At 45.1% G+C, this 14,719-nt stretch overlaps 1 protein-coding gene across 12 annotated transcripts in view; it reads right to left on the bottom strand.

Moving 5' to 3' along the window:
* AHI1 (Abelson helper integration site 1) overlaps positions 1–14,719 on the bottom strand; it is a 196,338-nt gene that overhangs the window by 160,827 nt on the left and 20,792 nt on the right. For 11 of the 12 annotated variants that reach the window (XM_077813079.1, XM_077813081.1, XM_077813085.1 and 8 more), the window contains 4 exons: positions 6,087–6,697; positions 5,134–5,315; positions 2,143–2,362; positions 1,058–1,250 (listed from right to left, as the gene is read on the bottom strand). In XM_077813079.1, the coding sequence (XP_077669205.1) occupies positions 1,058–1,250; positions 2,143–2,362; positions 5,134–5,315; positions 6,087–6,697 (1,206 nt within the window). The remainder of the gene's footprint in view (positions 1–1,057; positions 1,251–2,142; positions 2,363–5,133; positions 5,316–6,086; positions 6,698–14,719) is intronic. The other variant, XM_077813080.1, reaches the window with a different exon arrangement.

Raw genomic sequence — 14,719 nt, forward strand, 5'->3', positions numbered from 1 at the left:
TCTTCAGATTTGTGCCTAAGTAATGCCAGTGAAAACAACAGAAACTGCGGGCTTTCATTTGACAAAGATTTTGTCTCAAACTTTAAAACTGTTTCCATGAAGAGCCTCTATACGCTACTGGAATCACTTCTGTGATAAGCCACCAGGATCCTCTCTCAGTACTTTGAATGTAGTTATTTTATGAAAATTGCAGACCATAAAGGAATATCTGGCACTGTTATCAGATTGCATATGCACAATGTATTTAGAAAAATATATGACAGGGGTATGAAAAAATTATTGATTGTACTAGGTTTCCATTTCCACATTAACACTATATAAACTCTCTTGTATATAGCTGTCTATAAATACCGGCTACAGTTACGCTCAAAAACATGTTCGGAACATGCTTTACAATTTTTCCTATAAACATAAATGTATTTGAGGCTGAGGTAGTTATTGCTGTTTGAGTAACGATGAAGGAGAAACAGATGTCTACTTTTTTTTTTTATGGCAAACATGCAAAAAGTCTGTGGGCTACATGTTGGCTAGCCTTACTTATGTATACAAGTAGGAGGTGACAGCACTAAGGGGGCAGCCACTATCAGCCTCTAAACTGCTGGTGTTAGGAACCCAAAAAAAGGACAGTGACCCTACCTCATTCTTCTGTCAGCAAGAAGTGCCAGTGCAATGACAGGAGGGTATGCTACACCCTTTTCAAAGGGTACCATAGCTCCCAGTCTGGCGTTCCCCTTTCAGTCCTTTCTGGAAGCATTTTGATTGTGTCAATAAGACACATTCGCCAAAGTATTTATTTATTACCCAGAACAGAATCCTGCTGAGGGAGGGATTTTCAAAACTCCTTAGTATTGGCCTAATTTTACTCCCATTGGCTTCAATGAGAGAACAGCTGGCCAATGTTGAGTGTTTTTTAAAATCTTCACCATAATATATATTCTCTTAAAAAAACTATGGTATTCCAGCAATATAACTGTAAATCATAAATAAAGTGCTGCCAGAAATACACAGTCAGAAAATTGCAACTTGAAAAATTTACTGTAAAATATTTCAGCTGTACCTCAAAAAACAGGACTACTTTGGGGCTTTCTGCAGTATCTTGAAGAAAATAACTAAAACGTTCATTAAATATGATTTGTTCCTCCCATTCTGGAAGTGTTGATTTAAATTGTCGGAAATCATAAGGCTGGGTCATAATAGGAAGAATGTGCTCCACTCGCTCTTGTTCATAAAAAGATGAAACCGCCCGGCTGCTGTTTAAAAACAACCAACTGCAATTGTCAATATTTTTCAAAAAAATAAGCAAAGAACAAAATACTATGACTACTTCAACAACTGTAAACAAAAAAATGTACAAGATATCCATTCTCTTTATTTTAGAAAGAATATTCAATAACCACTGCAGATCCTACTGCAACTGATGAAGTCCAGGGCAATAAGCATAGCTGGAGTTCCAAATCCCAATAATCAAGCATTTTGATTGGGCCTGATCCATAGCCCATTGAAGCCAATACAAATCCCACTGACTTCAGTGGGCTTTGAATCAGGCCCCTCATGGGAATAGGTAAGTGAAACAGAGCTGTAGCTCACGAAAGCTTATGCTCAAATAAATTGGTTAGTTTCTAAGGTGCCACAAGTACTCCTTTTCTTTTTGCAAATATAGACTAACACGACTGCTACTCTGAAACCGGTAAGAAGAATGGAGAACTCACCTTCATTTCAATATTCTTATAGATGTTTTGCCAATAAGCAAAAAGAAATCTCTTATTCAGGCCTCAATATGTTTGTTTGCTTATTCTCAATGAGGCTTCTAAAGATTCTGCCATCTCTCTCTTTGTTTTGGGAGAAGAGTCAATCAGTCACATTGCAAATGTGTGTGTCTGACCAGATACACTGCTACTCTGATAATACATGTGCTCCAAATGTGAAAGAAAACAATGGCGCCATTCCTGCAAACACTTACACATGTACTTTATTTTAAGTATGCAAGTTGTGTGGGGATTTGCAGTGAATAAGACTATATTTATTCTTATAATTAAACATGTATGTATATGCTTATTTAAGTAATTATTTCCAGCAGAAGCAGGCACATGAAGGTTTTTTTTGGGGGGTTGGGGGTGGGGGAAAAAAAATCAGTAAAATCACCTATGCTCTTTCTTGACATACAAACCAGTTTTCTGATCAATCACATGAATCTTGACCATGGGATGTGAAACCATGAGATCAGTTTTAAGTCTATCAGTTCGATGGATGTAAACCCCTAACACAAGGCTGTCATCAAAAGCAAGTTTGGATTGAGTACAAACTTCTGGACTGTTCATTTCCTGTATATTTTCTGCAGCAATTTCTGTGTTTTCTTCTAATGCTAAAAGCAAAGAAACAAACAAACAAAAAGATCTTTAAGCAGAGATTAGTGACAAATTATAAGAATTAAAAATCTATTACATTTTCACAGCAAACTTTACATTCGGCTCATTATATTTAGTTCTGTTCTTTATGCAATAGAGTATCATAATACATATATTTGTCTATATGCATATATATTAACAAAAGCATTCTCTACCACTGATTATTATCAAATAAAAATTAATGAACCACAACTCTTGCTCTTGATTTGCATCAGCTCTTCCCTGAGACTTCAATATACATGTAGCCAGCTACACTAAGAAACGACAGTATGTATGCCTGTTGTCTTTTATGATTTCAATAGCTACACAATATGCTGTTGAATGGTTATATAATGTGATTAAAAATACCTTACTATCCAAATTGCAAGACTAGCACAAGATCATTTAGCACAATTAGCTGAATCCCCTAGACTATAATAGGCACTTATGGCTTTGCACCCATCTAATTTTCCATGAATTCAGCCCAAAACTAGGAACAGAAAATATGCCATATGCCTCCTTAGCTATTTTATAGTATTATAATGGCATAGGAGCACCACTACAGTTAAGGCTGCATCGTATCATTTGTTTAAAGGTTGACCTTTCTAAGTCCTGTAGAGCAGCGGTTCTCAAACTGTGGGTCAGGACCTCAAAGTGGGTCTCAATCCTGTTTTAATGGGGTTGCGAGGACTGGCTTAGACTTGCTGGGGCCCGGAGCCAAAGCTGGAGCCCGAGGGGCTCAGGTTACAGGCCCCCTGCGTGAGGCTGAAGCCCTTGGGCTTCAGCTTTGGCTCCCCCTTCCCAGGGTGGTGGGGGTTGGGCTTTGGCCGCCCCTGCCCAAGGGCAGCAGGGCTTGGCGGGGGTGGGAGGGGAGCGCACAGGCCACAGTTCCCGCTCCTGGAGGCATGTAGTTAATTTTTGTCATCAGAAGGGAGTCATGTGCAATGAAGTTTGAGAACCCCTGCTCTAGACTGAACATGCTTAGTCGGATTTCTTAGAAATTTGGTGTGCCTCATGTGGGTGCGTGGTAGAGTTAGTGACCCAAATTTGGGATCATTTGAGACAGGGATTCTGGAGATGTATGATCTGGGAAAAATAGCCGTTTTAAAAAAAATTTCTAGGTGGGTTTTTCTTTTTCCCAGAGCTAGAGATTAAACTATTGATGTCATGCAGAGCAAAATGGTCTCAATCTGTTCAGTTTTACCTAAAGCAGTGCACAGCACCCACTAAATCTTTGTGGGACCCAAACTGAGAACAGCATTTAAGAAAAATGTACATTTTTTACACTGCGCATGCACCAATACAGAAAAACAGCAAGAGGTTTTCCAGTCCCACCATTTTACATGCTTTGAAGCTCAATTCTTGTAAATGGTCTAACATCTGAATAGCTAATCAGACTATTTTTAAATAGATTATGCCTTACAAGGTGCAGGGTAATGGTAGAGACCACATTTGGGGTCATTTGAAGGGGGTGGCTTCTGAGTTACAGGCCCTCCCAAGAAACTGGTTTCCTTTTGCTGCCTTGTACTGTTAAACTGAGAGACAATTATGACTGGATGAACCACAGACCTCATTGAGACCCATGGCAGTGAACTCACACTTCAGTTTAACATAACTGAGGATATATTAATCACAAGCCCCTACCTAAGACAAAAGGAGTTTTAGACTGAGGGGCTGGAGGTTGCTACAATTTGTGAGAGTCATGGGTGCCAAAATTATTTTGAGGGAAAGTAATTAAAGTCTACAGGGCAGTGAGAGAGATGACGTGTGAATGCTTCCTGGAAGGGAATGGGAGGGGCATTAGGGGATGGAGGAGTGGGAGACTGGGGGAGAGACATGGAGATTGGGTTTAGGGCTGTAGTGAGGGAAAAGGGGTCATGGTGATGGATGGTAGGGGAGGCAAGAGAGGCTGGGGGCTCAGGTAAAGCCAACCCCCACAACGGCCTCAGCTCTGTCAGTGCAGCCCAAACCTCTGGAACTCAACCCCTCTGCATCCCACTGCTCTGCCGGTGCACCCAAATCCCCTTGCACCTCCCAGTTCTGCCAGTGTACACCAACCTTCCTGCACCCCAACCTGCCTGTACCCCACCACTGTCATCAGTGCACCCCAACCTCCCTGCACCTACCAGTTCTGCCAGTGCACCCCAACCCCCCTGTATCCCAACACTATTCCACTGTAACATAGTTGTCCCTTCACTCCAAGCACAGAAGGTAAGTCAAGTTATAGGAGGGAGAAAATAACAGCAAGAGAAACATTTGTAAACTAGGGACTGAAGACATCATGGAGTTGCACTGCAGTGGGGAGGCGTAGGTACAATAGTGGAGAGGGGAATGCAGTGAATGGGTCAGGGACATGGTTTAGATGGAATCCTGTGGGTGAGAACAAATGGAGGTGAAGAGCTTGTACATTTCAGAAACTGTGGGGGTGGCAGAGTAAAGATGTGTGTGTTAATGGGACGTAATGGGCATTACTGAAAGAGGGCAGAGTTAAGATTACATGGGCAACCTTAACTGTGCATTTCCTGGTTTTCAGAAATTTGAGTTTTGCTTACGCAATACTCTGCAACGAGATGACATACCACCAAGCAACATTAACTCTGAGTTAACAGTCTTTTGCTACTGAATATTTTTATAATAGTCTAAGCCACCTTTGTCTCATTGATAGGAACAAGCAACAGCAAAGGAACTTAGCAGCAGCAAAGTCTTCCAACATGAAAAACTTTGACTATAATATTTTGATTACAAAAACCTTTTTTAGATTTCTTTTTTGCTTTCTTTATTTTAGGTTTCAGTTTTTCCACATCTTCCTCCTCGTGTTCCTCTGTGTTCATTTCATCTTTAAAGTATGATACAAGCAGTCTTCCTGATGACTTCTTTTTTGTGGTATCATCTTCCACTGGGTTATGCTGTAGTTCAGCGAGGGACATTGCACTGTAACGCAACACACATCACTGTCAGCAAATACGTACTCTTTCTGTTAATCCATTAAAAAGACTCTTCCTGTTTCTCAAATTCATTAGCTCTCATTCTTCAAAATCCTATCAAAAATATAATTTTGTCTTGTTTAGCTATTACAGTGATAACGGTGGCACACATTCTTGAATGGTCTATCCTTAATTTCTCTCTCCATTTTATTATCCTAAGTCTTTCCTTCTAAAATATTTTCATGTGGGGATTTGCACACGAGTAGTCCTGTGACTACTCATGTGCATAAATTTAAACAAGATCTTTGCAGGATCAGAGCCACAGTTCACATGAAATAAAATATACTAAAGAATGATGCATTCTGTTAGCTGAGTGGATAAGTAGTTTTGACTTGAGACAATATTTCATAAATGCCAAATTTTAATCAGGCTTGACCCAAAGGCCACACAGTCAAGGAGTTGGGTCCTCAGTGAAGAATTGGCAGATTACATGTAGTATTGCAACATTAAAAAAAAATGCATTCAATTTTGTAACTTCTTACAAATTAGTAAGGATCTTGGCAACATTTTTAGATATAATGTGGTAGAAGAGTTATTTGTGTATATAGGGGAAGAGGTTCCCTCCCCCCAACATAAAATCATCTGGCTCGTTCACAGTTAAAAACAAAAACAAAACAAAAAAACCTTGCAGCTCTATCACAGGATTCTTTCCCCATCTTAAAAATCAAACAGTTTGTTTAAGATGTATACATGCACAGATTACAATTTACCAGTATACCTTGTTTCAGCTTCAGATGCAACTGGCACTTCTTTCTTCTTTTTCTTCTTTTTGCCCACTTCATTGTTCAATACAACTTTTTGGCTTTGAACACTGGAGGTGAATTCAGACATCTGTTCTGTAAGTTTTTTTCTTATTTTCTCCTTAATTGCATTTGCCTCATCCTCAGCCACTTGCAGTTGATAGGCTTGAATTAGCTGTTCTTCCTCTTCTAATTCAGTTACGTCTCTCACTTCATTCAAGGTACTTTTTATCTTGTTGTTACCTTTTTGACGAGATGCATCTGTTTGTGATTTACTTTTTGTTTTTTTCTTTGGAAAATCAGTAATCTGTTTTTCAAAACTCTCCAATTTAGTTTCATATACATTTTCCTCCTCATTAAATTGTTCTTGTAACACTGCTTTCTTTTTCTTCTTGTTAGACTTTGGTTGCTTGTTTTCTTCTCCACTAACAACATCATTGTTTATTTTTTCTGCAACTGAGGCTTTGTCTCTTAGTTTGTTTTTTGTAAACCGGGGGCTCTTTTCCTCAGGATTATAAGTGTTGTTTATAATTACCTCATCATTTCCACTTTCTTTAGCTAGATCAAGATTATTTCTGAAGGTGTCAAGCTTGAAATAAAAACACAGAACATAATTTTAAGTATAAATCATATGCAATGTTAAAATAATAAAAATAGCTCAGTACATTATCAGTTTACACTATTTGGTGAAATATAAAAATTAAATTAGTCATCTAATCATTGTTTTGTTTAAACCTAGCAAGTACCAGATGGAACAGAAACAGATCATTCATGCTTAAAATACGTTTTTGTATTTGGACAGCTTTAAATCTGTACTTTCAACGTTCTTTTTCAACAAACACCTTACATATATTTTCACCACATAGTAAAATTCAAAACTACCTCAATGAACAGAACTACTCCATAATAATATGATATGTCAATGTAATACATTTTGAAAGATCTGGAGAAATGAAATGCAGAACCAAAACACGTCTCAAACGGATATTAATATTAATGTTAGAGGTGCCAATGCCTGTCCTTTTTACCATGAGCAGTGTGCCAAATTTTGGCAATGAAAATCACTTTCCAAAAGACAGACTTAATAAAATGTAAGAACTGACAACTCTTAAGATGACAGTTATAAAACTATGGGAAAAAAATCTATTAATAAACTACTCTTATTAAAGGGACCGAGTCAACCTGAGATCTAGTCCACTTCAAAACCGTAGCTGAAAGTATTTTCAGATAATACACCCACCTTTGAACCCCTCTGTCAATTTTTGTGGTTTTGCAAAATACTTTTGTAAAGGTTTCTCTCCCTTTATGGATGAATGAAAAATCCACACAGACAACACAGCAAACTTACTACAGGCCTGATTCAGCAATGAGCTCCACACAGATATGTCCCTAAGCTTGTGTGGGGCTCCTATTAAGTCAGTGGGGCTCCATGTGGGCTCAGGGGGTTGCCAAAGTGAAGCTCATTGCAGGATTGGGGTGTTACTGACTACACAGGGGGAAACAGTAAAACTAGCTATACAGACAGAGCTTTCAGATACACACCCACAAGAAACCCCAATAACTAAAATATATCTTTTCCCCTCTGACTTCTTCCAGTACAAATATTTTATTTCTGTTACTCTTCAGCTTTTTCCTTGCCATTACCCTATTTTTCAATAGCAAGACAATCCTGGGATTCACTTCCCATCTAGCTAGGAAGGGCACAGTGGCCAAAGAACTCTTGACACCTTTACATAAACCCCAGGTTGAGAAGCCCTACCACGGGTGTTACTTGTAAGAATAGCAGATAAAAAAAATCTAAGACAAACCAATTTTAGATTGATAGGGTTCCTTTAAGTAATCTTATAGTTTTTGTATTTCTCTTTTGGGTTCTTGGTTTTTTGTTTTGTGGGGTTTTTTTTTTTGTTTGTTTTTTTTTAATACTCAAGGACATTATATAAGAACCTGATATTTAAATATTCACCTGATCTGTCTAGATAATGCCACTAAATGTCATCCTGAGGGGTTGGGGAAGGAAGCAGGCAGGTCCAATCCTAAACGTGGGCAAAGCATGTAGCTACAAAGGCGCACACACTTTTGGAATCTCTGATTTCTAGAGATCCATCTCTGAAGAGTGAGAGAAGGATATGGTTGACCTTTCATGTGACTAACCAAGAAAAGTTGATCATTCCCTATCTGCCAACCAGCTGCCTCCATCACAAGTTTCACCTCAGCTTCCTTAGCTGCCAAACCTTCCTCTCTACCCTTGAGATGAGGAGGAAGCCTGGTTTAGCCATGATGGACATGGGGGTGAAGGGAGATTACAAAAGGAGGTAGAAAAGCATTGGAGATGTTGAAGAAAGAAGGGAGGGGGAGAGAGAGCGAGAGAATTATTATTCTTACTAGAAAAATAAATTGGACAGATAAACAGAGTGGGAGAAAAAATGCACCAACACAGAGTCAACATAAAGAAAAAGGGAGTGAGGGAAAGGAAAGAGAAACATAAACCCAGACATAGTAATGTAAAAAATGCATGCTAAAATATTAAATTAAATAATTCTATTAAATGTGGGATGTAAATGTATGGAAGGATAGGGAATAGGACTCCATGCAATGATGTTCATCTAGGGTAGCAAAAAACCTAAGGCCAGCCCTGTATTCACACACCTTTTCAGTATTTTTAATTACATAGAGTGTACTTAAAATTATGTAGTATTTAATCATGAAAATACTCATCATCATATGAATTTAACCTTTTCCTGCTTAGTTAGTCCAACAACATTCTTTCCATACAAAAGCCAACAATCCAAAAGGATGTGGCAGATTATGTACAGGTAATTTTAAGAGCGACAGATAAAGGAAAGAAAGGAAAAATATTTTTACAGTGGCTAAAAAAATGAAGCAGATTATATACAAAATGAAAAAAGGCAAAGCATACAGAAACATCAACTGATTTTGGATGGATTATCCCACCTCCTTATCTGCATTTTTACTGAGCAGGTTTTACCCATGAAGTATAATGGATGAAGTTATTTATCAGACAAATAATTATAGAGGAACAATAGTGACACCATAGTCAAGGTTATGTCACTCTTTTGTCTTTGACAGTACCTTACTCCTTCTCTGTAGCTGAGAAAGCACTGGTTTTCTTTCAGAAAATAACTTGGAATTAATCATTTACATGTCAGTGATTTTCTGAATTTATCCTGATCTGTAAAAAGTGTTCCACTGAAGAAATCTCAAAAATCACACCTGAGATATTTTGACTGGTGTGTTACATTTTTTGTAAACTTTGTGCAGTTCATCATCTACAGCACCCATACACATATATATATCCCTAATTTGAACAAACCCCTTTGTCCACTTAAATTTAGCCACAACTCTTAGCAAAACAGAAGCTCCTCCTAACTATATCAAACACTGCCCCCAAAAAGCTGGCAAATTACAGGAACATCAACATATTTGATCGGTAGCACAAAAAGCTGCCTGTGGCTAGGCTCAGACCTTAGTTCCTCAGACAGCACCAGTCTGTACAACCTTAATTCATGCCACTGGTACATATGCATTATGATACAGACTTTTATTACATGATCACATACTATTCTATTCACAGGACCCCTGCCTCATTCAGTAAGAAGGAAGGATGGTGCTTTGGGACTGGAACAGGACTATACAGTGAAGGAAATTGTTGTCTGTAGGGCCTCTACCTCATTTGTTGTGGAAGTTGGAAGGTATGTAATAAAAAGATGGTGTCATGGTTAAGACACTTAATTGCCATACTGGTTAAATGGATTCTATTCCTGCCTCTGCCACAGAGTTCCTGTGTGACGCTGGGCAAGTCACTTGTGTGTTCCTAATTTTCCTCAGTGATCAACTTTAGACTTCTAAGGCCTACAAATGAAGTCAATGCGAGCCATACTCTAAACCAGGGATGGGCAAACTTTTTGGCCTGAGGGCCACATTGGTTTTTCCAAAATTGTATGGAGGGCCAGTTAGAGGAGGCTGTGCCTCCCCAAACAGCCAGGCGTGGCCCGGCCCCTGCCCCTTATCTGACCCCCCGCTTCTCGCCCCCTGACAGCTCCTCCGGGACCCCTGCCCCATCCAACCCCCCCATTCCCTGTCCCTTGATGGCCCCCCTGGGAATCCTGCCCCATCCATCCCTCCCTGTCCCCTGACTGCCCTCTGCCACCCCATCCAACCCCCCCGACTGCCCCCCTGGGACCCCTTCCCCCATTCAACCACCCTGTTCCCCGCCCTCGGACCGCCCCGACCCCTATCCACACCCCCACCCCCCACCCCGAATTCCCCTGCCCTCTCTCCAACCCCGCTGCTCCATGCCCCCTTACCACACTGCCTGGAGCACCGGCAACTGGCGCCGCTACAGCCGCACCGCCCGGAGCACCAGGACAGGCAGCCATGCCACCACACAGCACAGACCGCGGCTCTGCAGCTGTGCTGCTCGGCAAGAGTTAGCAGCCCCGCCGCTCAGAGCATTGTGCTGGTGGCGCAGTGAGCTGAGGCAGCGGGGGAACAACAGGGGAGGATCCGGGGGCTAGCCTCCCGGGCCAGGAGCTCAGGGCCGGGCAGGAGGGTCCCACAGGCTGAATGTGGCCCACAGGCCGTAGTTTTCCCACCTCTGCTCTAAACAGATAAACGGCTATAAAATGCTAAGTACTCTGAAAAAAATCAGTCCCTAGGGCTTATTGGTAGATGAATTCCAGTTGCTGGGCACTCAAGTTGGTCACCCAAAATTAGTGGACACTTCTGATGTGAATCTCTCTTTGCTCTGGTCCCCATCTGTAAAATGGGGATGATAACTTACCTCACAGGAGTATTTTGAAAATAAATTAATTTATATTTGTGAAGCACTCTGATTCCATGGTGATAAGCACTATGGTGTGTGGGGGGCCAGAAGGCAAAAGGAGAGTAATAGAAGGCAAATATATTAGCCCCAGGCTAAGTAGGTCCCTTTTCCCTGTGTAAGGTAACAGGGAAGGTTTGTTTGGTTTTTTTTGAAACAGAAAAAGAGTTTATTGGTAACACTTACAAGAATTACCAAGGAAAACAAAACAGATATGCAACAAAACAACGCAAACAGAAGGTATAACACAGCAGCTTTCAGGAGGGAGAAGTGTTCAGGCTAGCCTGGGCCCAGAGCGGGGGGGCTTCCTCGACACTCGTGGTCTTCCACCCTCCTGAGTTACCTTGTGGCCTAGAGCGGGGGGGCTTCCTCGACACTCGTGGTCTTTCACCCCCTCGAGTTACCTAGTGCCGCGCCCAGTGTCACCAATCCTCCCTCTCCTGAGATTGCCCGGTAAAATGGGCACGGCTGCGGGGTGCGCGGTTTAGGGGTGGGGGGGGTAAACACCCATGTATTATAGGACCCCTCCTAGATGACACTAATGATGGTATCCACAGCGGCAACGGCTGGGCCTGGCGTCTTTCGCTCTTCCCCTCAATCAAAGGGTCAGACGGAGGGAACTGGACGGGGTCACTGAGCAGAGAACCCCAGACAGCGCCCACCGCTTCTCGAAAGCGTCAAGGGAGTTGGTGGACACCGCCCAGAGGAACTCCGCCCGGATACGTGAATGTACTGAGGATCGGAAAAAGGCCCTACAATCGCAGGACGTTTCATGGGCCAACCTCCTCTCTCTGGTTTTATAAATGGCTGTTTTAGCCAAGGCTAGGAGGAGGTTGACCAGGAGATCCCGCGATTTTGTGGGGCCACGCATGGGAAGTGTATAGATAAAAAGGTGAGGGGAGAAATGAAGCCAGAAGCGCAATAGAATATTTGTGAGGAGCCGGAAAAGGGGCTGCAATCTGGCACACTCTAAATATACATGTGCCAGGGTTTCCCTCACATTACAAAAAGGGCAAGTATCCGGAATGGGGGTAAACCGTGTCAGAAACACGCCCGTGCTCACAGCTCCGTGAAGAAGCCGCCAACTGATGTCCCCGACAGGCCTCGGGACCAAGGTGGAATACAGGCTGGCCCATCAAGGTTGCTCTTCCTCCAAAGGTGGCAGGAGGTCCCGCCACTTTCTATCGGGGTGGGACACCAGGGTGTGGGCGTGAAGGGTGTGAAGCGTGAGTGTATATAAATATTTCCATGGTGCAATTTGAAAACTGACCGGCTGCAGCTCATGCAGCCGGCTTGCAGTGAAAGGGTGAGGGGTTTGTTGGGATCTACGGGGTAGGGGCCCAATGGAAAGGTCCGGCGGGCCTGGGGTAGAGGATGGACGGGGTGCGCCCTCGCGCAAGGCTCGGTTGACATAAGCCCGAGCAGCGGGGGTCAAGGCGGCCTTCACCTCCTGAAGTACGCACCGGGGGGTGCGGGGGCTGGAGAGCCCCATGCGCCGAGCGAGCGTCAGGGGATCCAGCCAGTCTCTCCGGTCGTAGTCCAGGAGGTCTCCGACCCTCGTGACTTCCGCCAGGACCAACCTCTGGCGCACCGAGCGGGACTCCGCCACCTGCACACGGAGCTGGGGGTTGTGTAGCAGGGGCTCCGTGAGGAGATCTGCTCCCACGGTGGCCGCCATGGACCTGGTCGTTAAAAACAGTTTCCAGGTCCGGAGGAGGTCCTGGTAGAAGACTGGCAGCCCAGAGAGGTCTCGCGGAAAACCCCTCGGACAAAGATAAAAGAGCTGCCGGTCGTATCGGAGCCCTTGGAAGCGGCGCAGGAAGGCGTGCGCCAGTATGCTCCACACCGAACTACTTGCACTATAAAAGAGCCTCTGCAGGGCCTGGAGGCGGAAAACGCGGACCTGAGTGTACAGACACTTCAGGCCCTGCCCTCCTTCCTTCAGGGGTAGATGAAGAACTCCAACAGGGGCCCAGTGCAGTCCTGACCAGAAGAACTCTAGAATCAATCTCCGGAGGTGGGTCAGGAAACCCGGGGCCAGGGTGTTGAGCCGGTACCAGAGCGTGGACAGGACTAGTTGGTTAAGCACCAGTGCTCTCCCTCGGAGGGAGAGACATCGGAGTAGCCTCGTCCATCTCCGGATCCGCTCTATCACCCCGCCCTCTAAATTTTGCCAGTTCTCCGGCGGGGAAGGGTGCGTGGCGGAAAGGTAAACGCCGAGATAGAGCAGTGGACCCGCACTCCACTGGATGGTCTGAAGCGCGGGTGGGAGGGAGCTTACCTGCCGCCAGTCCCCCACCGCCAAGCCAGAGCTCTTGACCCAGCTGACTCGGGCGGAGGAGGCTGCCGAATAGATGGCCTGGCATGCCTCCACTCGCGCCAAGTCGCCCAGGTCCTGGACCATGAGGAGTACATCATCGGCGTACGCCGACAGCACCAGCCGCAGCTCCGGCTCCCGCAGCACCAACCCTGTCATCCTCCTGCGGAGGAGACAGAGGAAAGGCTCGATCGCCAGAGCATACAACTGGCCCGAGAGGGGGCACCCCTGCCGCACTCCTCGCCCGAAGGTGACCGGTTCAGTCATGGTCCAGTTGAGCCTAACCAAACACTCCACGGAGGCATACAGCACCCGGAGAAAACTCACAAACTGAGGTCCGAATCCAAACGCCTGCAGAGTGCTCAGGAGGTACCCAGGGTCTACTCTATCGAACGCCTTCTCCTGATCAAGAGACAGGAGGGCGAACGACAGACCATCTCTCCGCCCAAGTTTCAAAAGGTCTCGGACTAGAAAGAGGTTGTCAAAAATGCTGCGACCCGGGACAGTATAGGTCTGGTCTGGGTGGATCACGTCCGCCATCACGGACCCTAGCTGCAGCGAGATTGCTTTCGCTACGATTTTGTAATCCGTGCTAAGGAGTGAGACGGGACGCCAGTTTCGTAAATCGCGGAGGTCCCCCTTCTTCGGCAGCAAGGCGAGCACCGCTCGCCTGCACGACAGAGGGAGGACCCCGCTTTGCAAGGACTCAGTCCAGACGGTGACTAGGTCTGGGCCGAGGATGTCCCAGAACGCGCGGTAAAACTCCACGGTCAGCCCGTCCATGCCCGGAGATTTATTGGTGGGCATGCGACGGAGGGCTTCCGAGAACTCGGCCAGGGTGAGAGGCAGCTCTAGTCGTCTCGGTCCGCCTACGCTGACCGTGGGGAGTTCCTCCCAGAGCACCCCGCAAGTGCCAGGATCGGTCGGATCCGGGGAGAAAAGGCTTGTGTAGAAGTCACGGGCCCTCCCACACATCTCCTCTGGATCCGTGAGGGGGGTGCCGTCTTCCGCAAGAAGGCAGGTGACGTGTTTCTTGGCCCCCCCTCGTTTTCTCCAGGGCATAGAAAAAGCGGGAGCCGCGGTCCATCTCCTGAAGGAGGCGGATGCGGGACCAAACGAAGGCACCTCGGGCCCGGTGGTCCTCGAGGGCCCGGAGCTCCTCCCGCTTCTCCTGGCACGCTCCGCAGAGGGACGGGTCCTCGGGGTTGGCAGCCAGGCGCCTCTCCATCTCTAAGACCTCCCGTTCCAACTGCTCTATCGCCGCATTTCGCCGTCGGCTGGTGCTCCGAGTGTAGTCACGGCAGAAGAGCTTGGCGCACACCTTCCCGAGATCCCACCATCGCCGCACCGAGGGAAAGGCACGCCACTGCTCTCGCCAGGCCAGCCAAAACTCCCGGAAGGACGTTACGAAGCTCTCGTCCTCCAACAGGCTGTTGTTAAAGTGCCAATAGGCC

The sequence above is a fragment of the Eretmochelys imbricata genome, chromosome 3, assembly GCF_965152235.1.
Source record: "Eretmochelys imbricata isolate rEreImb1 chromosome 3, rEreImb1.hap1, whole genome shotgun sequence".
Taxonomy (NCBI): Eukaryota; Metazoa; Chordata; order Testudines; family Cheloniidae; genus Eretmochelys; species Eretmochelys imbricata.